Genomic DNA, 24,342 nt, shown 5'->3' with positions numbered 1-24,342 from the left:
TCTTTTTCTCCCGCTGGATTGACTCTACCCTGTCTCACTCCCTGACTCAGGCTCTTGGCCCACTTCAGCCTCAGTTTTGGCTGTGGAGATTCAAATATATGTAGATAAGAAAAAAATAATTTATGTATAAGTCTACACCAAATAATCTTTCCAAGAAATTACTTTTAACTATACTTAGAACTTGTGAAGGTATGTGGACTTCATTCATGAGTGGTTCACAAACTTACTTTCTATTTTACACATTTATTATATCTCTGCAGGTTTGACATTCTGGGTACAATGAAAAGGAAACTGAGGACAGATATTCATTACCCGCTCACTAACTTGGACCTTACTCCTTACATTTGTCCAATTTTTCGGAAACATCCTAAATATAACCTCTGTGCAGTGGTGGTGAGTAAAATACTGAAACTATTTAAAGTAACACAGGTTTAAAGAAAACTGTAGAATTATCTGTTTGAATGACTACTACTTCTATCTCTCCCTGACTTCTCCTATACTGCCCTTTTTAAAGCAAAATATAGAGCCTGGAAACTCCCTGCTTTGACCTTGAACAGTAGAGCAGTGAAAGAATACATCAAAGAATACAATGTCCTCTATGCTGCCTCCCCACTGTCCCTCTACTCTATAATATTACAGAGTATTTATTTATTAGTATTTATACTAATAAATAATACTGTAACAATAGAAGAGACAGGCTATTTCAGATCTAGGGACATTTGTGAGCTGTGCTCTGGGGGCAGCAGAAGTCGGTTCCAGTAGCTTTATGTTGAATAATCATGAGCCCCTCTATGGTGAAAGCCCCAAACACTAGGGACACGGTAGTCATAGACTCACTACCTGTGTGTGTCAGTCCTAAGGAAACTCTGGGGGTTCCCTTTGGCTGTAAATCAACTGTCATCATTGAGGGTTCCCTGAAGGAAAGAAAGCATGGAGTATAATTCAGACCAAATCATCTAGAACTTCCCACAACATCAACCACCCCAAGCAACAGGACATTTTCTGGGTTTCTATTCTGGATCACAGTGTTAAAGATCTGCTTCAGAACATTCAGATTTCAGTTGAACCTGGAGGTCCAGTTGTGTCCAGTGTCAGATGGGCAGGGCTCCCACTGGAGCCCAGTATGATTCATCAGAGCCCTCCAGTGTACTGAAGTCTAATTTCCCTTTTGGGCTTATCACTGAATTAATATAAAATGTTGATCCCACTGGTCTTTCTCTTTAACATCTCTCAGAACCATACTTCAAACTTTAAAAAAAAAATCCTTCTTTACTTTTTCCTTTTTACTTCAAACCTTCACGTTCTCCTTTCTAATTTATCCTGCCCTTAAATATGATTTTCCTTCTCTCACTCGCCAATTTGGAGATCTAGAGTGACATCCTCTTCCCTATCATAATAAACTCTAATGTGAATTCCAAAATGATATGCCCCCCCATATTTTACTGTTTTAACATCTCATTATAAGTGTTTCTGCTTCCAAAAAAAATCCAAAAGCAGAATTTATAAAAAATTACGTGGTAATTATCTACAGTTACATAAAAAGAGTCACCCAAGCTTCCTATAAATTCTTAATCCTTTTAGTGTTTAAATTATTTGTTAATTGAAGGGTAAAAATTGGTTTTGAAAGAGAAATATATCTAGAATTTGCTGCAAATTGATGATTGATCAGAAACAAGAACTAAGCATCTTAGAAACTAAGATGTATGGTCATAGGGAAAGGCCAGCCATAGCTCGGTTACTCAAGGTGTCGTCCCCAGGAGACACCTGTTAGAAATAAGGAATCTCAGGCTCCACCCCACATTTACTGACTAGAAACTTGCATTTTATCAAGATCCCCATGTGATTTGAATGCATATGGAAGTTTGAGAAGTACTCAGTTAGACCAGAAGAGAAGGATTACCTCCACACCACCCTTAACAGAGATTTATCCAGCTTTTGAATAAGCCCTTAAAGAGCTTCCTGCTTTATAAGGAAGGCTCTTTATCTGCCAGATTTGTTTGATTTATTTTACAAACATATAGTGCTTGCTATGTACCAAGCACTTTATGAATAATCAATCATTTAATCCTTATGTAGCCCTGTGAAGTGTACAGAATGGGAAACAGGAACAGAGGTTAAATAATCTGCTCCAATCTACTGCCTACAAAGGGCAGAGCCAGGACCTGAAGCCAGGCAGGCTGGCTCCAAACAGTCCTGCTTGCACTGCCATGTTATGCTGCCTCTGACTGTTAACTTGTCTCTCTGTATGGGGCACAAATCTACCTTCGTCCTTGTAACTCCTTCCATTTGTCCTAATTCTGTCTTCTGAGGTAGTAATAGTAATATGTGTGTGGCTTTTTGGTTAACAAATGCTTGTACATATGTGTTAGTTAAACAGAACACATTCTTCTTTCTTATACATGATGACCATTCAAATATTTGAAAATAGTGATCATACACCAACAATGTTTACCTCCTTCAACCCGTTTCAGATGATTGGTTTCTAGAAAAACTTTTTAAAATTATGAAATATTTCAGGCACAGAAAACAGAATACAGTAAGTGTGCACACAGATGTTAAGAATAGAATATTGTAGAAAAAATCAAGCCCCTGTGTATCTTTAACAACCCCACTCCCCCCCTTCTCTGTCCTGAATTTGGAGGGAATTATATCCATGCATTCTTTCTTATGTGTCTATACTATACTTTCATACTTTTATCACACATGTGTGATATAATGTGTTTTGCATGTTTTATAAATCTAGTATCATTAACTGTACATATCCTTCTGTAACTTTTTTCCTCAGCATTATTTTTATGATATTAATCCATACTGATATATTAGCTTTAGTGCATACATTTACCTGCATTTACTAATTCGTTGTGTCTATTTATTTATCATTTCTCCTGTTGCTGGATAGTTAGGTTGTTTCCAGCATTCTGCTCCTACAACTTTGTATAATGCATTGTCATGTGCTAACACATGAAACTTTATATATACGTGTGTGTGTGTGTTCTCCCAGATCACATTTTGAAGATAACTGACCTGAATCTCTCCTTTAATCTATTAACATAAACACTTAATTTCTTTTTTCTTTGCTAAAAATGTTTTCACATTTTTTATATCTATTTTCACAGTCGAGAAACTAACATGTAACTTTCTCATACTGTTCTTTTCTGTTTCTGTCTTGAGGCTCAGGCTGTTTCTAGCCTCATAAAATAAGCTGGCCATTCTTTTCTATTCTTTGGCACAGTCTGCAGAAGATAAAAATAACTTGTTTTTTGAAAGGCTGGTAGAATTAAACAAAAAAACTATCTGGTCCTGAAATTTTTATTCTTGGTGGGTAGATTTTAAAATATTTGCTCAATTTGCCTTAGCCAGGATGAGACTATTTTAGGAGTTTCTGTTTCTTCATTTTTGAAAAAATAAACTTTTTATTGAGATAAAACATACATATAGAAGAATGCAAGCCATGAATGTAAAACTCAATAAATTTTCGTAAAGGTAATCTGCCCATGTAACCAGAAAACAGTTCAAGTAGAATATTACCAGCACCCTAACTGCCCTTGTGCCCCCTTATAGTCCAGGAGACCACTGGCTGCTGACAGAATAGGTTTTGCCAGCTCTTGTGCTTTATAGAAATGGAATCATACTGTGTGTACTCTTTTGTGCCTGGCTTCTTTTACTCAAAATTATGCAACATTCATTCATATTGTTGCATGTATTGTAGTTTGTTCCTTCTCATTGCTGTATAGTATTACACTGTGTGAAAATACCACAAATTGCTCTACCCAAAGATCATGAAGACACTTACCTATTCTATCTTATAAAAGCTTTGTTTTATTTTAGCATGGTTTAAAAAATTATATTGAAAACTTCCAACTTTTTATATTTTCAAATTTATTGGCAGAAAATTGCTCACATTATACTCTTGACATTTTAATATCTCTATTGAATTCTCAGTTCTCCTTTTGTTTATTGTTAATATTATCTGTGTCTAATCTGTTTTTTCTTGGTCGGTCTTGCCAAAGTTTATCTATTTTGTTATCTGAAAGAACCAGATAACCAGAACCAGAATAAAAACTTTTATTGTGGTTTTGTTGATTCTTTATTCCGTTGTGTTCTATTTCATTAATTTCTGGTCTTTATTTCCCTTCTTATACTTTCTTTGAGTTTCCATCAACATGTTATTTAGAGGTGCATTTGAAAAATTCCAAACATAATTTTATTTAGTCGTCTTTTTGTTACTAATTTCTAACTTAACTGCATTCTTATCAGAAAATATGGTCCAAATGTTATCTATTCTTGGTACGTGTTGATACTCACTTTGTGTCATAGTTTTGTGTGTGCTTGAAAAGAATTTTTAAATTAGGTTCAGGGTTCCATATGTCTATTAAATATAATGCATTAATTGTGTTGTTTGAATATATACTCTTAATAAGTTTTAGTTTGCTTTAACAAGATTAATAACTGAAAGATATATGATAAAAAAAGACTGTGATTTTGCCAAAATTTTCCAGTAATTGTCATAATTTGAAGCTATGTGTGCAATTTTATATCTTTGTAGTGAATTGTTCCTTTTATCATGGTAGGGGAATCTTTTATACTTAGCCATACCTTTTCACTTAAAGTCTGTCTAGTTTGATATTGAAAAAACTATTCCAGCTTTCTTTTGGATGATATTATTTGTTCTTTTTCTGTCCCTTTCTTTCTTTTCTTTTGTTTTCTTCCAGTTTTATTGAGATATAATTGACATACAGCACTGTATAAGATGTACAGCATAATTATTTAATCATGAAATTATCACAGTAAGTTTAATGAACATCCATCATCTCATTTAAATACAAAATTAAAGGAATAGAAGAAAAGTTTTCCTTGTGATGAGAACTCCTAGGATTTATTCATAACAACTTTCATATATGACATACAACAGTGTTAATTATATTTATGTTGTACATTTCATCCCTGGTACTTATTTATCTTATAACTGCAAGTTTGTACCTTTTGACCACCTTTCTCCAATTCCTCCTTCACCCACCCCCCCGCCTCTGGTAACTACAAATCTGGTTTCTTTTTCTATGAGTTTGTTTGTTTGTTTTTCAAGTATAATTGACTTAAAACAATATGTTAGTTCTTGTCACACAACAGAGTGATTTGATAGTTCTATACATTTCAAAATGATTACAGTAAGTCTAGTTATGCTATATCACTACACAAAGATATTATATAGTTATTGACTATATTCCCCACACTGTATATTTCATCCTTGTGACTCATTTGTTTGCAGCTGAAAGTTTGTACCTCTTAATTTCCCTCATGTCTATTTTTCCTTCGCCTATGCCTCTCTCTTCTGGCAACTACTTGTTTGCTCTCTGTAGCTATAACTCTGTTTCTGTTTTGTTTGTTCATTTGTTTTATTTTTCATATTCCACATAAAAGTGAAATTGTGTAGTATTTGTCTTTCGCGGGCTGACTTATTTCACTTAGCATACTACCCGCTAGGTCCAACCATGTTGTCACAAATGGCAAGATTTCATTCTTTTTTTTTTTTATGGCTGACTAGTATTCGATTGTGTATATATGCCACACATCTTCTTTATCCATTAATCTATTGATGGGCACTTGGGTTGCTTCCATATCTTGGCTATTATAAATAATGCTGCAATGAACATAAGGGTGTATGTATTTTTTCAAATTAGTGTTTTGGTTTTCTTTGGATATATGCCCAGGAGTGGAATTGCTGGATCATATGGTAGTTCTATTTTTAATTTTTTGAGGAATTTTCATACTGTTTTCCATAGTGGCTGCACCAACTTACATTTCCACCAACAGTGTACTAGGGTTCCCTTTTCTTCACATTCTCACCAACACTTTATCTTCTTTAATAATAGCCATTCTAACAGGTGTGAAGTGATGTCTCATTGTGGTTTTGATGTCCATTTCTCTGATGACTAGTGATATTGAGCATTTTTTCATGTACCTGTTGGCCATCTGTGTGTCTTCCTTGGAAAAAATTCTATTCAGCTCCTGTGCCCATTTTTAATTTTATTTTATTTTTATTTATTTATTTTTTGCCGTATGCGGGCCTCTCACTGTTGTGGCCTCTCCCGTTGTGGAGCACAGGCTCCAACGCGCAGGCTCAGCGGCCATGGCTCACAGGCCCAGCCACTCCGCAGCATGTGGGATCTTCCCGGACCGGGGCACGAACCCGTGTCCCCTGCATCAGCAGGCGGACTCTCAACCACTGCGCCACCAGGGAAGCCCCTGCCCATTTTTTAATAGGGTTTTTGTTTTTTGGATGTTGAGTTGTATGGGTTACTTATTATTTTGGATATTAACCCCTTATCTGATATATCATTTGCAAATATCTTCTCTCATTTAGTAGGCAACCTTTTTGTTTTGCTGATAGTTTGCTTCACTGTCCAAAAGCTTTTTAGTTTGATGTAGTCCCATTTGTTTATTTTTGCTTTTGTTTCCCTTGCCTGAGGAGATTATATGCAAAAAAAATATTACTAAGACCAATGTCAAAGAGCATACTGCCTATGTTTTCTTCTAGAAGTTTTCTGGTTTCAGGTCTTACATTTAAATCTTTAATCCATTTGAATTCATTCTTGTGCATGTTGTGAGAGAGCAAGCTAGTCTGATTTTTTTGCATGTAGCTGTCCACTTTTCCAACACCATTTCTCTAAGAGGCTGTCTTTTCCCCATTGTGTATTCTTGTCTCCTTGTCATAGATTAATTGACCATGTAAATGTGGGTTCATTTCTGGGCTCTCTATTCTGTTCCACTGATCCATGTGTCTGTTTTTGTGTTAATTTCTCTTTCTGATAGTTTGTTGTTAGTGTACAGAAATGCAGTAGGTTCTGTATGTTAATTTTGTATCCTGCAACTTTACCGAATTCATTGATGAGTTCTAGTAGTTCTTTGATGGGATCTTAGGATTTTCTTTTTTTAATGCTATTTATTTATTTAAAAACTTTTATTGGAGTAAGTTAATTGTTGTGTTAGTTTCTGATGTACAGCAAAGTGAATCAGTTATACATATACATATATAGACCCTTTTTTAAAGTTTCTTTGCCCATATAGGTCATTACAGAGTATTGAGTAGAGTTCCCTGTGCTATACATACAGTAGGTCCTTATTAGTTATCTATTTTATATATAGTAGTGTGTATATGTCAGTCCCAAACTCCCAATTTATGCCCCTCTCCTTACCCCCCGGTAACCATAAGTTTGTTTTCTACATCTGTAATTCTATTTTTTTTGTAGATAAGTTCATTTGTACCCTTTTTTTAGTTTCCACATATAAGCGATATCATATGATATTTGTCTTTCTGTCTGACTTACTTCACTTATTATGACAATCTCTAGGTCCATCCATGCTGCTGCAAATGGCATTATTTCATTCTTTTTTATGACTAATATTTCATTGTATATGTGTACCACATCTTTATCCATTCCTCTGTTGATGGACATTTAAGTTGCTTCCATGTCCTGGTTATTGTAAATAGTGCTGCAATGAGCAATGGGGTGCATGTATCTTTTCAAATTATGGCTTTCTCCAGATATATGCCCAGGAATGGGATTGCTGGATCATACAGTAGCTTTATTTTTAGTTTTTAAAGAAACCTCCATACTGTTCTCCATAGTGGCTGTACCAATTAACATTCCTACCAACAGTGTATGAGGGTTCTCTTTTCTCCACACCCTCTCCACCATTTATTGTTTGTAGATATTTTGATGATGGCCATCTGATCAGTGTGAGGTGATACCTCATTGTAGTTTTGATTTGCATTTCTCTAATAGTGATTTTGAGCATCTTTCTCATGTGCTTTTAGGCCATATGTATGTCTTCTTTGGAGAAATGTGTATTTAGATCTTACACCCATTTATTGTTCAGTTGTTTCTTTTTTTGATATTGAGCTGCATGAGCTGTTAGTATATTTTGGAGATTAATTCCTTGTCAGTTGCTACATTTGCAAATATTTTCTCCCATTCTGAGGGTTGTCTTTTTGTTTTGTTTATGGTTTCCTTTGCTGTTCAAAAGATTTTAATGTTATGTAGGTCCCATTTGTTTATTTTTGTTTTTATTTGTATTACTCTAGGAGGTGGATCAAAAAAGATCTTGCTGCAATTTATGTCAAAGAGTGTTCTTCCTATGTTTTCCTCTAAGAGTTTGATAGTGTCTGATCTTACATTTAGGTCTTTAATCCATTTTGAGTTTATTTTTGTGTATGGTGTTAAGGAGCGTTCTAATTTCATTCTTTTACATGTAGCTGTCCAATTTTCCCAGCACCACTTATTGAAGAGACTGTCTTTTCTCCAGTGTACTTTGTTGCCTCCTTTGTCATAGATAAGGTAACCATAGGTGCATGGGTTTATCTCTGGACTTTCTATCCTGTTCCATTGATCCATATTTCTGTTTTTGTGTCAGTACCAACTGTTTTGATGAATGTAGCTTTGTAGTATAGTCTGAAGTCAGGGAGCCTGATTCTTCCAGCTCCGTTTTTCTTTCTCAAGATTGCTTTGGCTATTCATGGTCTTTTGTGTTTCCATACAAATTGTAAAATTATTGTTCTAATTATGTGAAAAATACCATTGGTAATTTGATAGGGATTGCATGGAATCTGTAGATTGCTTTGGCTAGTATAGTCATTTTCACAATATTGATTCTTCCAATCCAAGAGTATGGTATATCTTTCCATCTGGTTGTGTCATCTTTTATTTCTTTCATCAGTATCGTATAGTTTTCTGAGTACAGGTCGTTTGCCTCCTTAGGTAGGTTTATTCCTTGGTATTTTATTCTTTTTGATGCAATGGTAAATGGGATTGTTTCTGGAATTTCTCTTTCTAATCTTTTGGTTTGCTATTATTTTGTTGAGGATTTTTATGTCTCTGTTCATCAGTGATATTGGCCTTTAATTTTTTTGTGTGTGATATCTTTGTTTTTGGTATCAGGGTGATGGTGGCCTCATAGAATGAGCTTGGGAGCATTCCTTTTAATGTGTTAAGAGAGTTCTGTGTATTAATTTTGTATCCTGTAACTTTACCAAATTCATTTATGAGCTCTAGTAGTTTTCTGGCAGCATCTTTAAGATTTGCTATGCATAGTATCATGTCATCTGCAAATAGTGACAGTTTTACTTCTTCTTTTCCAATTTGGATTCCTTTTATTTCTTTTTCTTCTCTGCTTGCCATGGCTAGGACTTCCAAGAGTATGTTGAATAATAGTGGCGAGAGTGGACATCCTTGTCTTCTTCCTGATCTTAGAGGAAATGCTTTCAATTTTTCACCATTGAGAATGATGTTTGCTGTAGGTTTGTCATATATGGCCTTTATTATATTGAGGAAGGTTCCCTCTATGCCCACTTACTGGAGAGTTTTTTTTTTTATCATAAATGGGTGTTGAATTTTGTTGAGAGCTTTTTCTTCATCTGTTGAGATAATCATATGGTTTTTATTATTCAATTTATTAATATGTGTATCACATTGACTGATTTGCATAAATTGAAGAATCCTTGCATCTCTGGGATAAATCCCACTTGATCATGTTGTATGATCCTTTTAATGTGTTGTTGGATTCAGTTTGCTATTATTTTGTTGAGAATTTTTGTGTCTATGTTCATCAGTGATATTGGTCTTTAATTTTCTTTTTTGTGTGTTATCTTTGTGTGGTTTTGATACCAGGGTGATGGTGGCCTCATAGAATGAGCTTGGGAGTGTTCCTTCCTCTGCAACCTTTTGGAAGAGTTTCAGAAGGGTAGGTGTTAACTGTCCTCTAAATGTTTGATAGAATTCACCTATGAAGCCATTTGGTCCTGGACTTTTGTTTGATGGAAGATTTTTAATCACAGTTTCAATTTCAGTACTTGTCATTGGTCTGTTCATATCTTCTGTTTCTTGCTGGTTCAGTCTTGAAAGGTTGTCCTTTCTAAGAATTTGTCCATTTCTCCTAGGCTGTCCATTGTATTGGTGTATAGGTGCTTGTAGTAGTCTCTTATGATCCTTTGTACTTCTTCTTTTTTTTTTTGGCTGTGAAAAGTCTTAGTTGTGGCGCTTGGGATCTTAGTTGCTGCACGTGGGATCTTTAGTTGTGGCATGCGGGATCTTTTAGTTGTGGCATGCAGGCTTGTAGCTGCACCACGAGGGCTTCTTATTTGCGGCATTCAGACATCCTAGTTGCAGCACGTGGACTCTTAGTTGTGGCATGCATGCGGGATCTAGTTCCCAGACCAGGGATCAAACCCAGGCCCCCTGCATTGGGAGCATGGAGTCTTACCCACTGAACCACCAGGTAAGTCCCGTGATCCTTTGTATTTCTGTGGTGTCAGTTGTAACTTCTTTTTCATTTGTGATTTTATTGATTTGGGCCCTCTCTCTTTTTTTCCTTGATGACTCTCTCTAAAGGTTTCTCCATACACACTGCATTAGGAGGCAAAACTCAACTTCAAAAACTTATAGTCTTTGGATCCAGCATGTTAAGAAACATCTCACATATGGTTGTCCTCTCCTCAGCAGTGGGAGCCATTTTCAGTAATGACATAGAGCTGAAGGCGACCCTTCTCCCCTTGTTCAATTCTTCTTGTCTAAAGAGCTCTTCTTCCTCTGGGCTTTCAAGGGTGAGTGGATTTACAAATGCCCACCCTTTGTTTTCAGAATCACGGGCCACCATTACAAATGTCACATCCAAAACAGGGGAAAATTCATCGTGGTGTAACTGGAACATATGCATCCTCACTTCCATGGACGTCTTCCCAACCCAACTAACAAGGCCACTGAACTTGATGTCCTGTTCTGGGCATAATTAAGCTCTTCTTACACATATCAATCCTGTCCACCAGGGCTGTAACTATTGATAAAGGAGACATCTTAGCTGAATGATTTTTGTTGTGCATGTAGCAAATAAGTACTCCTAAGCTGTCAAGATCCTCAAGAATCCTGCCAAACCTTACAGTGTTTTAAACAGTGAGATATTTCTCTTGTAATTCAGGCTGACTGCCCAAAGGTAAGAGAACTTCAGTGTAACTGTCTTTCATTCTCCTTAGGTGGCAGTCCTTTCTGTGACTTAGCCAAAAAAACTATTAAGTAATTTTCTTTCCTCCATTGCTTTCACGTGGTCTCTCCAGTTTGTGGATGCTCCTACTATCTACCGCAACTTATCTGGAATTTCATGAACGTGGAAGACTCTCTGTTTCTTGGGATTCTGAGATCCTTGAGTCAGTTCTCTGATGGGAGCGAGGAGCCCTTTACTCAGCGTACAAAGCTGCAGCACTGCCCGCCTCATCACGCTTGCCTGCCGCCACGCACATGACCACAGACCTGGGCTCTGCGTGCCGGTCGGTGGAGGGAAGTTGAGGCAATGGATGGCAGGAGAGGGAGAAGGATAGCAGGTACCAGACTGGACCTTGCTCTCCAGGACTGCACCCTTGCAGTGTGGCCATGGAAGGGGGCAGGGGCAGGCTAGATTTACCAGAATCTTTACCAACCTTTTTGCAAACTAATCTCTCTTATATATTACTTTTTCATTTGTATTCAATTTTATTTATTTGTGTAGGACATATTTCAGTAGACTTTTCAACAAGGGTCTCTTATCCTGAAGTCTCCCAAGTCTTTGACTGAAAAAGTCTTTAGTTTACTTTGATTCTTGAATAATTTAACTAGAGACCAAATTCTAGATGATTTTCTTTGATCATTTTGAAACTATTTTATTATTTCTGTTTATAAGGCTGCCATGGAGTTCTACCATCATGTTATTCTTTTGTAGGTAATCTTTTTTTCTTGTTGCTTTAAAAACTTTTCTCTTTGTATTTGTTGTCTTGCAGTATTATTTTTATTTATCCTTGGTTCACTGTATTTCCTAAATTTGAAGATTCATGCCTTTCATTAATCATTTCTAGTCATTATCACTTTCAATACTGTTTTGCTCCTATATTCTCTAGAACTTCTACAAGGCATATACTGAATGTTCTCATTCAACTTTATTTATTTATTTATGGCTGCACTGGGTCTTTGTTGCTGTGCACAGGCTTTCTCTAGTTGCGGCAAGTGGGGGCTACTCTTTGTTGCGGTGTGTAGGCTTCTCATTGTGGTGGCTTCTTTTGTTGTGGAGCACAGGCTCTAGGCGTGCAGACTTCAGTAGTTGTGGCTTGTGGGCTCTGGAGTGCAGGCTTAGTAGCTGTGGCACATGGGCTTAGTTGCTCTGCAGCATGTGGGATCTTCCTGGACCAGGGCTTGAACCCATGTCATCTGTACTGCCAGGTGGATTCTTAACCATTGTGCCACCAGGGAAGTCTCTCATTCAGCGTCTCGTTGCTACTACACTCAGGGTAATTTCCTGTTTTGTTTCTATAGTTTATTCATTCTCTCTTCAATTCTATGTACTATTTACTCGCTACATTAAAATTTTAATTTCAAGTATTTATCATTTCTGAAAGTTCTTTTTAGGTTTTCAGTTTGCTTCCTTTTCTTAAATGTCTATATACTCTCTGTATAGTCTCTATTACCTAAAGTCCTTGGAGTTTTTTTTTTTCTTATTTATTTATTTTTTACATCTTTATTGGAGTATAATTGCTTTACAATGGTGTGTTAGTTTCTGCTTTATAAAAAAGTGAATCAGTTATGCATATACATATGTTCCCATATCTCTTCCCTCTTGCATCTCCCTCCCTCCCACCCTCCCTATCCCACCCCTCTAGGTGGTCACAAAGCACCAAGCTGATCTCCCTGTGCTATGCGGCTACTTCCCACGAGCTATCTATTTTATGTTTGGTAGTGTATATATGTCCATGCCACTCTCTCGCTTTGTCACAGATTACCCTACCCCCTCCCCATATCTTCAAGTACATTCTCTAGTAGGTCTGTGTCTTTATTCCTGTCTTACCCCTAGGTTCTTCATGACATTTATTTTTCTTAAATTCCATATATATGTGTTAGCATACGGTATTTGTCTTTCTCTTTCTGACTTACGTCACTCTGTATGACAGACTCTACGTCCACCCACTTCATTACAAATAGCTCAATTTCATTTCTTTTTATTATGGCTGAGTAATATTTCATTGTATATATGTGCCACATCTTCTTTATCCATTCATCCGATGATGGACACTTAGGTTGTTTCCATCTCCGGGCTATTGCAAATAGAGCTGCAATGAACATTTTGGTACATGACTCTTTTTGAATTATGGTTTTCTCAGGGTATATGCCTAGTAGTGGGATTTCTGGGTCATATTGTAGTTCTATTTGTAGTTTTTTAAGGAACCTCCATACTGTTCTCCATAGTGGCTGTACCAATTCACATTCCCGCCAGCAGTGCAGGAGTGTTCCCTTTTCTCCACACCCTCTCCAGCATTTATTGTTTCTAGATTTTTTGATGATGGCCATTCTGACTGGTGTGAGATGATATCTCATTGTAGTTTTGATTTGCATTTCTCTAATGATTAATCATGTTGAGCATTCTTCCATGTGTTTGTTGGCAGTCTGTATATCTTCTTTGGGGAAATGTCTATTTAGAAATATCTTCTGCCCATTTTTGGATTGGGTTGTTTTTTTGTTATTGAGCTGCATGAGCTGCTTATAAATTTTGGAGATTAATCCTTTGTCAGTTGCTTCATTTGCAAATATTTTCTCCCATTCTGAGGGTTGTCTTTTGGTCTTGTTTATGGTTTCCTTTGCTGTGCAAAAGCTTTGAAGTTTCATTAGGTCCCATTGGTTTATTTTTATTTTTATTTTCATTTCTCTAGGAGGTGGGTCAAAAAGGATCTTGCTGTGATTTATGTCATAGAGTGTTCTGCCTATGTTTTCCTCTAAGAGTTTGATGGTTTCTGGCCTTACATTTTAGGTCTTTAATCCATTTTGAGCTTATTTTTGTGTATGGTGTGAGGGAGTGATCTAATCTCATACTTTTACATGTACCTGTCCAGCTTTCCCAGCACCACTTATTGAAGAGGCTGTCCTTTCTCCACTGTACATTTGTGCCTCCTTTATCAAAGATAAGGTCACCATATGTACGTGGGTTTATCTCTGGGCTTTCTTTCCTGTTCCATTGATCTATCTTTCCGTTTCTGTGGCAGTACCATACTGTCTTGATTACTGTAGCTTTGTAGTATAGTCTGAAGTAAGGGAGCCTGATACCTCCAGCTCCTTTTTTTGTTCTTAATATTGCTTTGGCTATTCGGGGTCTTTTGTGTTTCCATACAAATTATGAAATTTTTTGTTCTAGTTCTGTGAAAAATGCCAGTGGTAGTTTGATAGGGATTGCATTGAATCTGTAGATTGCTTTGGGTAGTAGAGTCATTTTCACAATGTTGATTCTTCCAATCCAAGAACATGGTATACCTCTCCATCTGTTAGTATCATCTTTAATTTCTTTCATCAGTGTCTTATAGTTTTCTGCATACAGGTCTTTTGTCTCCTTAGGTAGGCTTATTCCTCGCTATTTTATTCTTTTTGTTGCAATGGTCAATGGGAGTGTTTTCTTGATTTCTCTTTCAGATTTTTCATCATTAATTTTGTATCCTGCTACTTTACCAAATTCAATGATTAGCTCTAGTAGTTTTCTGGTAGCATCTTTAGGATTTCCTATGTATACTGTCATGTCATCTGCAAACAGTGACAGCTTTACTTCTTCTTTTCCTATTTGGATTCCTTTTATTTCCATTTCTTCTCTGATTGCTGTGGCTAAAACTTCCAAAACTATGTTGAATAAGAGTGGTGAGAGTGGGCAACCTTGTCTTGTTCCTGATCTTAGTGGAAATGCTTTCAGTTTTTCACCATTGAGGATTATGTTGGCTGTGGGTTTGTTATATATGGCCTTTATTATGTTGAGGAAAGTTCCCTCTATGCCTACTTTCTGCAGGGTTTTTATCATAAATGGGTGTTGAATTTTGTTGAAAGCTTTCTCTGCATCTATTGAGATGATCATATGGATTTTCTCCTTCAGTTTGTTAATATGGTGTATCACGTAGATTATGATTTGTGTATACTGAAGAATCCTTGCATTCCTGGAATAAACCACACTTGATTATGGTGTGTGATTCTTTTAATGTGCTGTTGGATTCTGTTTGCTAGTATTTTGTTGAGGATTTTTGCATCTATGTTCATCAGTGATATTGGCCTGTAGTTTTCTTTCTTTGTGACATGCTGGTCTGGTTTTGGTATCAGGGTGATGATGGCCTCGTACAATGAGTTTGGGAGTGTTACTCCCTCTGATATACTTTGGAAGAGTTTGAGAAAGATAGGTGTTAGCTCTTCTCTAAATGTTTGATAGAATTCGCCTTTGAAGCCATCTGGTCCTGGATTTTTGTTTGTTGGAAGATTTTTAATCACAGTTTCAATTTCAGTGCTTGTGATTGGTCTGTTCATATTTTCTATTTCTTCCTGATTCGGTCTTGGCAGGTGGTGCATTTCTAAGAATTTGTCCATTTCTTCCAGGTTGTCCATTTTATTGGCATAGAGTTGCTTGTAGTAATCTCTCACGATCTTTTGTATTTCTGCAGTGTCAGTTGTTACTTCTCCTTTTTCATTTCTAATTCTATTGATTTGAGTCTTCTCCCTTCTTTTCTTGTTGAATCTGGCTAATGGTTTATCAATTTTGTTTATCTTCTCAAAGAACCAGCTTTTAGTTTTATTGATCTTTGCTATCATTTCCTTCATTTATTTTTCATTTATTTCTGATCTGATTTTTATGATTACTTTCCTTCTGCTAACTTTGGGGTTTTTTCGTTCTTCTTTCTCTAATTGCTTTAGGTGCAAGGTTAGGATGTTTATTCGATATGTTTCCTGTTTCTTAAGGTAGGATTGTATTGCTATAAACTTCCCTCTTAGAACTGCTTTTGCTGCATCCCATAGGTTTTGGGTCATTGTGTCTCCATTGTCATTTGTTTCTAGGTGTGTTTTTATTTCCTCTTTGATTTCTTCAGTGATCACTTCGTTATTAAGTAGTGTATTGTTTAGCCTCCATGTGTTTGTATTTTTTACAGAATTTTTCCTGTAATTGATATCTAGTCTCATAGTGTTGTGTTCAGAAAAGATACTTGATACAATTTCAATTTTCTTAAATTTACCAAGCCTTGATTTGTGACCCAAGATATGATCTATCCTGGAGAATGTTCCATGAGCACTTGAGAAAAATGTGTATTCTGTTGTTTTTGGATGGAATGTCATATAAATATCAATTAAGTCCATCTTGTTTAATGTATCATTTAAAGCTTGTGTTTCCTTATTTATTTTCATTTCGGATGATCTGTCCATTGGTGACAGTGGGGTGTTAAAGTCCCCTACTATGAATGTGTTACTGTCGATTTCCCCTTTTATGGCTGTTAGTATTTGCCTTATGTATTGAGGTGCTCCTATTTTGGGTGCATAAATATTTACAATTGTTATGTATTCTTCTTGGATCGATCCCTTGATCATTATGTAGTGTCCTTCTTTGTCTCTTCTAATAGTCTTTATTTTAAAGTCTATTTTGTCTAATATGAGAATTGCTACTCCAGCTTTCTTTTGGTTTCCATTTGCACGGAATATCTTTTTCCGTCCCCTTACTTTCAGTCGGTATGTGTCACTAGGTCTGAAGTGGGTCTCTTGTAGACAGCATATATATGGGTCTTGTTTTTGTATCCATTCAGCCAATGTGTGTCTTTTGTTGGGAGCATTTAGTCCATTTACATTTAAGGTAATTATCGATATGTATGTTCCTATTCCCATTTTCTTAATTGTTTTGGCTTCGTTATTGTAGGTCTTTCCTTCTCTTGTGTTTCTTGCCTAGAGAAGTTCCTTTAGCAGTTGTTGTAAAGCTGGTTTGGTGGTGCTGAACTCTCTCAGTTTGCTTGTCTGTAAAGGTTTTAATTTCTCCATCAAATCTGAATGAGATCCTTGCTGGGTAGAGTAATCTTGGTTGTAGGTTTTTCTCCTTCATCACTTTAAATATGTCCTGCCACTCCCTTCTGGCTTGCAGAGTTTCTGCTGAAAGATCAGCTGTTAACCTTATGGGGATTCCCTTGTGTGTTATTTGTTGTTTTTCCCTTGCTGCTTTTAATATGCTTTCTTTGTATTTAATTTTTGACAGTTTGATTAATATGTGTCTTGGCGTATTTCTCCTTGGATTTATCCTGTATGGGACTCTCTGTGCTTCCTGGACTTGATTAACTATTTCCTTTCCCACATTAGGGAAGTTTTCAAGTATAATCTCTTCAAATATTTTCTCAGTCGCTTTGTTTTTCTCTTCTTCTTCTGGAACCCCTATAATTCGCTTGTTGGTGTGTTTAATGTTGTCCCAGAGGTCTCTGAGACTGTCCTCAGTTCTTTTCGTTCTTTTTTCTTTATTCTGCTCTGCATTAGTTATTTCCACTATTTTATCTTCCAGGTCACTTATCCATTCTTCTGCCTTAGTTATTCTGCTATTGATCCCATCTAGAGTATTTTTAATCTCATTTATTGTGTTGTTCATTGTTGCTTGTTTCATCTTTAGTTCTTCTAGGTCCTTGTTAAATGTTTCTTGCATTTTGTCTGTTCTATTTCCAAGATTTTGGATAATCTTTACTATCATTATTCTGAATTCTTTTTCAGGTAGACTGCATATTTCCTCTTCATTTGTTAGGTCTGGTGGGTTTTTATCTTGCTCCTTCATCTGGTGTGTGTTTTTCTGTCTTCTCATTTTGCTTATCTTACTGTGTTTGGGGTCTCCTTTTTGTAGGCTGCAGGTTCATAGTTCCCGTTGTTTTTGATGTCTGTCCCCAGTGGCTAAGGTCGGTTCAGTGGGTTGTGTAGGCTTCCTGGTGGAGGGGACTAGTGCCTGTGTTGTGGTGGATGAGGCTGGATCTTGTTTTTCTGGTGGGCAGGTCCATGTCTGGTGGTGTGTTTTGGGGTGTTTGTGGACTTATGATTTTAGGCAGCCTCTCTGCTAATGGGTGGAGTTGTGTTCCTGTCTTGCTAGTTGTTTGCCATAGGGTGTCCAGCACTGTAGCTTGCTGGTCATTGAGTGAAGCTGGGTGCTGGTGTTGAGATGGAGATCTCTGGGAGATTTTTGCCGTTTGATATTATGTGGAGCTGGGAGGTCTCTTGTGGACCAGTGTCCTGAAGTTGGCTCTCCCTCCTCAGAAGCACAGCACTGACTCCTGGCTGCAGCAGCAAGAGTCTTTCATCCACATGGCTCAGAATAAAAGGGAGAAAAAGTAGAAAGAAAGAAAGAAAGAAAGAAAGAGAGAGAGAGAGAGAGAGAGAGAGGGAGGGGAAGAGAGAGAAAAAGAAAGAGAGAGAGAGAGAGAGAGGGCGGGAGGAAGGAAGGAGGAAAGGAAGGAAAGAAAAAAGAAGATAAAATAAAGTTATTAAAATAAAAGTTTAAGAAAAAAAATTTTTTTTAAAATAAGAAGAAAAAGAAACAGACAGAACCCTAGGACACATGGTGGAAGCAAAGCTATACTGACAAAATCTCACATAGAAGCATACACATACACACTCACAAAAAGAGGAAAAGGGGAAAAAAATCATAAATCTTGCTCTCTAAGTCCACCTCCTCAATTTGGGGTGATTCGTTGTCTATTCATGTATTCCACAGATGCAGGGTACATCAAGTTGATTGTGGAGCTTTAATCCATTGCTTCTGAGGCTGCTGGGAGAGATTTCCCTTACTCTTCTTTGTTTGCACAGTTCCTTGGGCTCAGCTTTGGATTTGGCCCCGCATCTGCGTGTAGGTCGCCGGAGGGCGTCTGTTCTTCGCTGAGACAGGACGAGGTTAAAGGAGCCGCTGATTCGGGGGCTCTGGCTCACTCAGGCCATGGGGGATGGAGGGGTACGGAGTGCGGGGCGAGCCTGTGGCGGCAGAGGCCGGCGTGATGTTGCACCAGCCTGAGGCGCACAGAGCGTTCTCCTGGGGGAGTTGTTCCTGGATCACGGGACCCTGGCAGTGGCGGGCTGCACAGGCTCCCCAGAAGGGGGTTGTGGTTAGTTACCTATGCTCGCACACAGGCTTCTTGGTGGCGGCAGCAGCAGCAGCCTTAGCATCTCATGCCCGTCTCTGGGGTCCGCGCTTTTAGCCTCGACTTGCGCCCGTCTCTGGAGCTCCTTTAAGCAGCACTATTAATCCCCTCTCCTCGCGCACCAGGAAACAGAGAGGGAAGAAAAAGTCTTTTGCATCTTCGGCAGGTCCAGACTTTTCCCCGGACTCCCTCCCGGCTAGCCGTGGTGCACTAACACCCTGCAGACTGTGTTCACGCCGCCAACCCCAGGCCTCTCTCCTTGCGCTCCCCAGGACTCTCCCTGCGCTCCAGCTGAAGCCTGAGCCTCAGCTCCCAGCCCCCGCCCGCCCCGGCGGGTGAGCAGACAAGCCTCTCGGGCTGGTGAGTGCCGGTCGCAGCGATCCTCTGTGCGGGAATCTCTTCGCTTTGCCCTCCGCACCCCTGTTGCTGCGCTCTCCTCCACGGCTCTGCATCTTTCTCCCTCCACCACCCACAGTCTCTGCCCGCGAAGGGGCTTCCTAGTGTGTGGGAACCTTTCCTCCTTCACAGCTCCCTCCCACTGGTGCTGGTCCCGTCCCTATTCTTTTGTCTCTGTTTATTCATTTTTCTTTTGCCCTACCCAGGTACGTGGGGGTTTCTTGCCTTTTAGGAGGTCTGAGGTCTTCTGCCAGTGTTCAGTAGGTGTTCTGTAGGAGTTGTTCCACGTGTAGATGTATTTCTGGTGTATCTGTGGGGAGGAAGGTGATCTTCCGCCGTCTTCTCCATGTCCCCTTGGAGTTTTTAATCTTGCTATTTATTGCCCTCTAAACTCTTACTCATGGTGAATTGTTTCCGTGTATGCTCTGTAATACTGAATTGTGAGTTCAGCATCACTGGGTTTTTATATGTGGTTATCCTGTGTAGCGTGAATTAAGGTGCATCAATCAGAAAGTAATTCTTTTTCTTTTGCCAAGCAACCCCAAAATACTTTTCATTCTCACCTTAAATTCACAGGATTCTGAGACACAGTAGTGTAAATTTGAATCCCCAGCCAAAGAGAAGCCAGGTCTGTGGTAACGACTTTCCAGGAATGACGTTTATTCTTTGTACCCAAAGCCTAAGCTAAGCTAAGCACTGGAGGGTGGATTTGTCCCCCCCTAGTTTATTCTTTTATTGAGGGTGCCTCTCTTTAAGAGGTTGTGGCTATGTGTGGATTTCAATCCAACTCCTCACCTTGCAGGAACTTAGGACTTTACCTCCAGCCCTTGTGTGACCTTTAAAACCCAAGCACTGTGGTTCCAGGGACCAGAAACTGTCTTTGCTCTCAGGCAGTCACAGCATTAATCACACATCATGCTCATCTTTTATTTCCTCTGTTCGTGGCCCCTGGAGATTACTCTCACTATACAATCTTTAAAGTTAGCCATATATTTCAAAGGGTATTTACCATGTTTTATCCAGCATTCTTTTTTATTTTTTTTGGCTGGTTGAGTCTTCGTTGCTGCGCATGGGCTTTCTCTAGTTATGGTGTGCAGGGGCTACCCTTCGTTGTGGTGCGTGGGCTTCTCACTGCGGTGGCTTCTCTTATTGCGGAGTACAGGCTCTAGGTGTGTGGACTCAGTAGCTATGGCTTGTGGGATCTAGAGTGCAGGCTCAGTAGTTGTGGTGTATGGGCTTAGTTGCTCTGCGGCACGTGGGATCTTCCTGGACCAGGGCTCGAACCTGTGTCCCCTGCACTGGCAGGCAGTTTCTTAACCACTGTGCCACCAGGGAAGTCCCTATCGAGCATTCTTCACAGTTTCGTAACTAAGGCTTTCAGGCTAATTGTCTGCCAAAATTACTGAGAATGGAAGTCTAGAATGATGCTTCACCCTACCCTATTCTACTATGTCAATTCTGTTTGTTTACATTGTCATCAAAACAGAACATATTCCAGCCATAATCTGTGTAGTCACTTTAGAATCTTACTTCATCATCTGGATCCACCAGATGTTTTGTTTTCCTCAAATTACATCACAATATTATGGGCACCATTTTATAAATAAGGAATTTTAAGCATATCAGCTTAAGGTCACATGGCCAAGACCAGGACCAGAGTCTGAATCTTTAAAATGTCAGCTTTGGGATATTTCTCTAAGAGTTAACAGGAGATGTGGGGAAGATGAAGCTCTAAGGGAACACTTAATAAGTACCTCCTATGTGCTAGCACTGTAAGAGAGATAGTAGTTGTATAAGACAAGGTCTTATTACCCATTTTAAAAGATAGGGGAATTAAAGCTCAGAAAGGCTAAATAATTTCCTTAAGGTCATTGTGCAGTATTAGAGCTGAATTCATAGAACTGACTAGAAAAATCCATTTTCTTCCCTCTACCCCAGGGGTCAACAAACTTAAAAAGCTAGATAGTAAATATTTTAGGATTTGCAGGCCATGTATTCTATAGTCTCTCTTGTAACCATTCAACTTTAGAGTTGTAGTGTGAAAGCAGCCACTTAAAAACATAAACAAGTGAGCATGGCTGTGATCCCATAAAACTTTATTTAAGGACATTGAAAAATCTGAAGTTCATATAATTTTCACACATCACTAAATATTATTCTTCTGATTTTTTTCAACCATCTAAAAATATAAAATGCATTCTCAGTTCACAGGCCATATAAAAACAGGCAGCAGGCTGGCTTTGACCCGTGGGCAAATGGTTTGTCAACCCCTGCTCTATGCCATACCACCTTCTGAGAAGTGAGGTTCTCCAATGCCTTTGTTTCAAACATTGCTTTACTGGGTTAGGGAAGACATGGGAAAAAGAGAATAGAACAGGTTCTTTTTTGGGCCTTGGATGACCAAGGGAGCTGTTGCTGTACAACCTCCTCAAATTGTGTGGTAGCAGTATGCAGTTGTTTTAATGTCTTGTTCCAATGTTAAATGTCTTTTTTCATGTCTATCTTAGACTGTCTTCAAAATTATAAGCTCATTTAGGAAACATGACTATTATTTTAAAATTTCCTTTGATGTTTAATAGTCTATGTATAGTTGGTGCTAAGTATTAACTGATAAATATTAGAAGATGCCAAATACTATCCTATTTCATTCACAGTCTATTAAATAATCGATGGACCCAATATATAACCATTTCAGTGACATGAAAAATATACCAGTCAGGCTATATGTATGATTTAACATAACGTATGATTTAGCTTTTAATCCAGTATAAGGGACAATTATAAAAATATTTCTTGGCCCTATCGTTTGGGTTCTAATATTTAAAGTATTCAAATGTAAATACTGCGTGACATTCCTTTCTCCCCTAGAACCACTCTGGCGATCTGGATGGTGGCCACTACACTGCTTTCTGCAAAAACTCAGTGACTCACGCCTGGTATAACTTTGATGACACACGAGTCAGAGAGATTCCAGATACTTCAGTTCAAACCGCTACAGCATATCTCCTGTTCTATAGCTGCCAGCCCTTTTCTATACCTATACAAAAACACAAGAGCTAGGAAAATGGTGTTTGTTTCCTGAAAATTGCAAAACTAGCAATTAGAACCTAGTACTTAAGTTTTGTTTTGTCATTAAAACTCTTGCAACTTACTTGCGTCACTGACATTTTTAAGTCTTTCTGGCATGTTACGCAACCTTCACAAGGTAAGTCTATAAAAAGATGGGTCCTGGCCCACTAAAAAAGGCAGCATGAAAATGATGCAATGCTAACGAATGGGGACCTTCAAAGCAATCAGATTATAAGTATTATGTTCAGGTTTCAAAGTACAGTGTTTATTAGTGTGTATTTTTATCATAAACTATCATAATAATTATATATATCCAACAAATTATTTTCCAAAGATACTTCATGGAGCTAAACCAAAATAACTTTTGTTCAAGTGGCTCTGTGAGGTTAGGAATGTGATTTGAAAATATTTAATTGTTCAGATAATTTAGGCAAGAAACTATAATCTCTCAGACTAATTGTAGAACATGAAACGTTGTCAGTTTCACAATTCAGCACCTTCCTTTCATCTTCTTCCTGAGTGTCCACTAATGGTGACATCTTTCAGAAGCACCTTTAGAATCTTGTTTTTATATTTATATATTGACTTTACCTATAACAACTAAGTCCCTGAGGTAAATGATCAATTCTAAGCTCCTCTATCCCTTTTAATACATCACTTTGTAAAGATGTGGTTTATAATGCAGTTCACTTTGCAGTCATGTCTGACTCATCTCTTTTTATCTTAATCCTAAGAATTCTACTACTCTTAATAGAATGAGTCTGGGCATTAAGTTATTTATATTTTACTCTGACTCCCAACTCTGAGAGCATCACAAGTGCTATGTGCAGTTCAAGGTCAAGGTAAAGGATGAGTGGAATCAAGTGATGCAAAGGAATAAGTGTACTAAATTTTAAGTCATTGTAGTGGTATAGAGAGTGTATGTATAAAGTCTGTAATTCTATTGTCCTATGTTTAATAATATAAAATTAAAGACAGAACACTTAAAGGGTTTTAAATTATTTTTCTCAATAAGATTTTAATGTAGGTGTAAATGAAAATTGTCATTTAAAAAATTAAAGAAAAGTTTCCATTTATTTTTTTAGAATAAAGATTTAGTGCACAAATACAGCCCAAAGCCAACAGAAAAATAGCTTTGCCCTGTCATTTCCCTAAGAAAGCACTGCAATTACTCAGAATAGGCCAAAAAGAAAGAAAAAAAAAAAGCAATCCTCTGAGTTCTAGGCTTCACAAAAGGACCACATATTATACTATGTACATCGATTTGATGTGCAATAAATATACACACATACATTCCTGTCTGTTTTACATCATTCTAGAGTATTCTAGAGTATTCTAGAGTATTCATAGATGAAGCTGGGATTTAGAAATGTGAAAAGGCCATAACAGTAAAAACGAAAACAAAGGATACAATGGTTTTTAGACCAGTAGAATAATTATGCTTAGCTAATTATTTTAACTTTGGAGCAAACTAAAAAAGTTGTTTTGAAATAAATGGTACCTGTAAGGAATGCTTACTGCAATACTTGTTAAATGTTCTTGGTCAGTTTTTTGATAATAGCACTGACCTGAAGTATATGGTATAGTAACACAACTCTCACTGTCCTAGAATTCCTTTAAATGGCCAGCTATAGCTATCCAGAATCTTTAAGCATTTCAAGAATTGTGTTGCTCAGCCTGTTTGTTAAAAGATAACTAGCTTATAACCTACTTCTCCTTATGTGGCTACATCAGTTACTCGTGGTCCCAATGACGTATAAAAGAGGATATAAGCTGCTGAAGATTTCACAGAAGAAACGGAAATATCAGAAACTTCATGATCATCAAATTTAAACCACCGCTGTCTTGCTGCATTTTTACAATAGGCAGTGTAGTGGCCTCCATCCAGCCCACCATAGTGATTCTGTGCCAAACAAGACAGAAAATCA

The 24,342-nt window shown here is 37.8% G+C and overlaps 2 protein-coding genes and 1 pseudogene across 3 annotated transcripts in view; 1 reads left to right on the top strand and 2 right to left on the bottom strand.

The window, feature by feature from the left end:
- The window catches only part of USP50 (ubiquitin specific peptidase 50), a 31,134-nt gene extending 8,675 nt beyond the window's left edge, over positions 1-22,459 (top strand). Inside the window, exons 6-7 of the mRNA XM_065872576.1 lie at positions 261-393; positions 22,214-22,459. Coding sequence (XP_065728648.1) covers positions 261-393; positions 22,214-22,405 — 325 coding nt within the window. The 3' untranslated portion in view covers positions 22,406-22,459. The remainder of the gene's footprint in view (positions 1-260; positions 394-22,213) is intronic.
- LOC136143607 (acyl-coenzyme A thioesterase 9, mitochondrial pseudogene) lies at positions 10,336-11,262 on the bottom strand (annotated as a pseudogene).
- A 1,010-nt stretch (positions 22,460-23,469) lies between the features above and the next one.
- The window catches only part of USP8 (ubiquitin specific peptidase 8), a 59,756-nt gene continuing 58,883 nt past the window's right edge, over positions 23,470-24,342 (bottom strand). Inside the window, exon 19 of one of the 2 annotated variants that reach the window (XM_065872702.1) lies at positions 23,470-24,317. In XM_065872702.1, the coding sequence (XP_065728774.1) occupies positions 24,132-24,317 (186 nt within the window). In that variant the 3' untranslated portion in view covers positions 23,470-24,131. The remainder of the gene's footprint in view (positions 24,318-24,342) is intronic. The other variant, XM_065872703.1, reaches the window with a different exon arrangement.

Source organism: Phocoena phocoena, chromosome 2, assembly GCF_963924675.1.
Source record: "Phocoena phocoena chromosome 2, mPhoPho1.1, whole genome shotgun sequence".
Lineage (NCBI taxonomy): Eukaryota > Metazoa > Chordata > Mammalia > Artiodactyla > Phocoenidae > Phocoena > Phocoena phocoena.
This window is presented reverse-complemented; position numbering and strand designations above follow the sequence as displayed.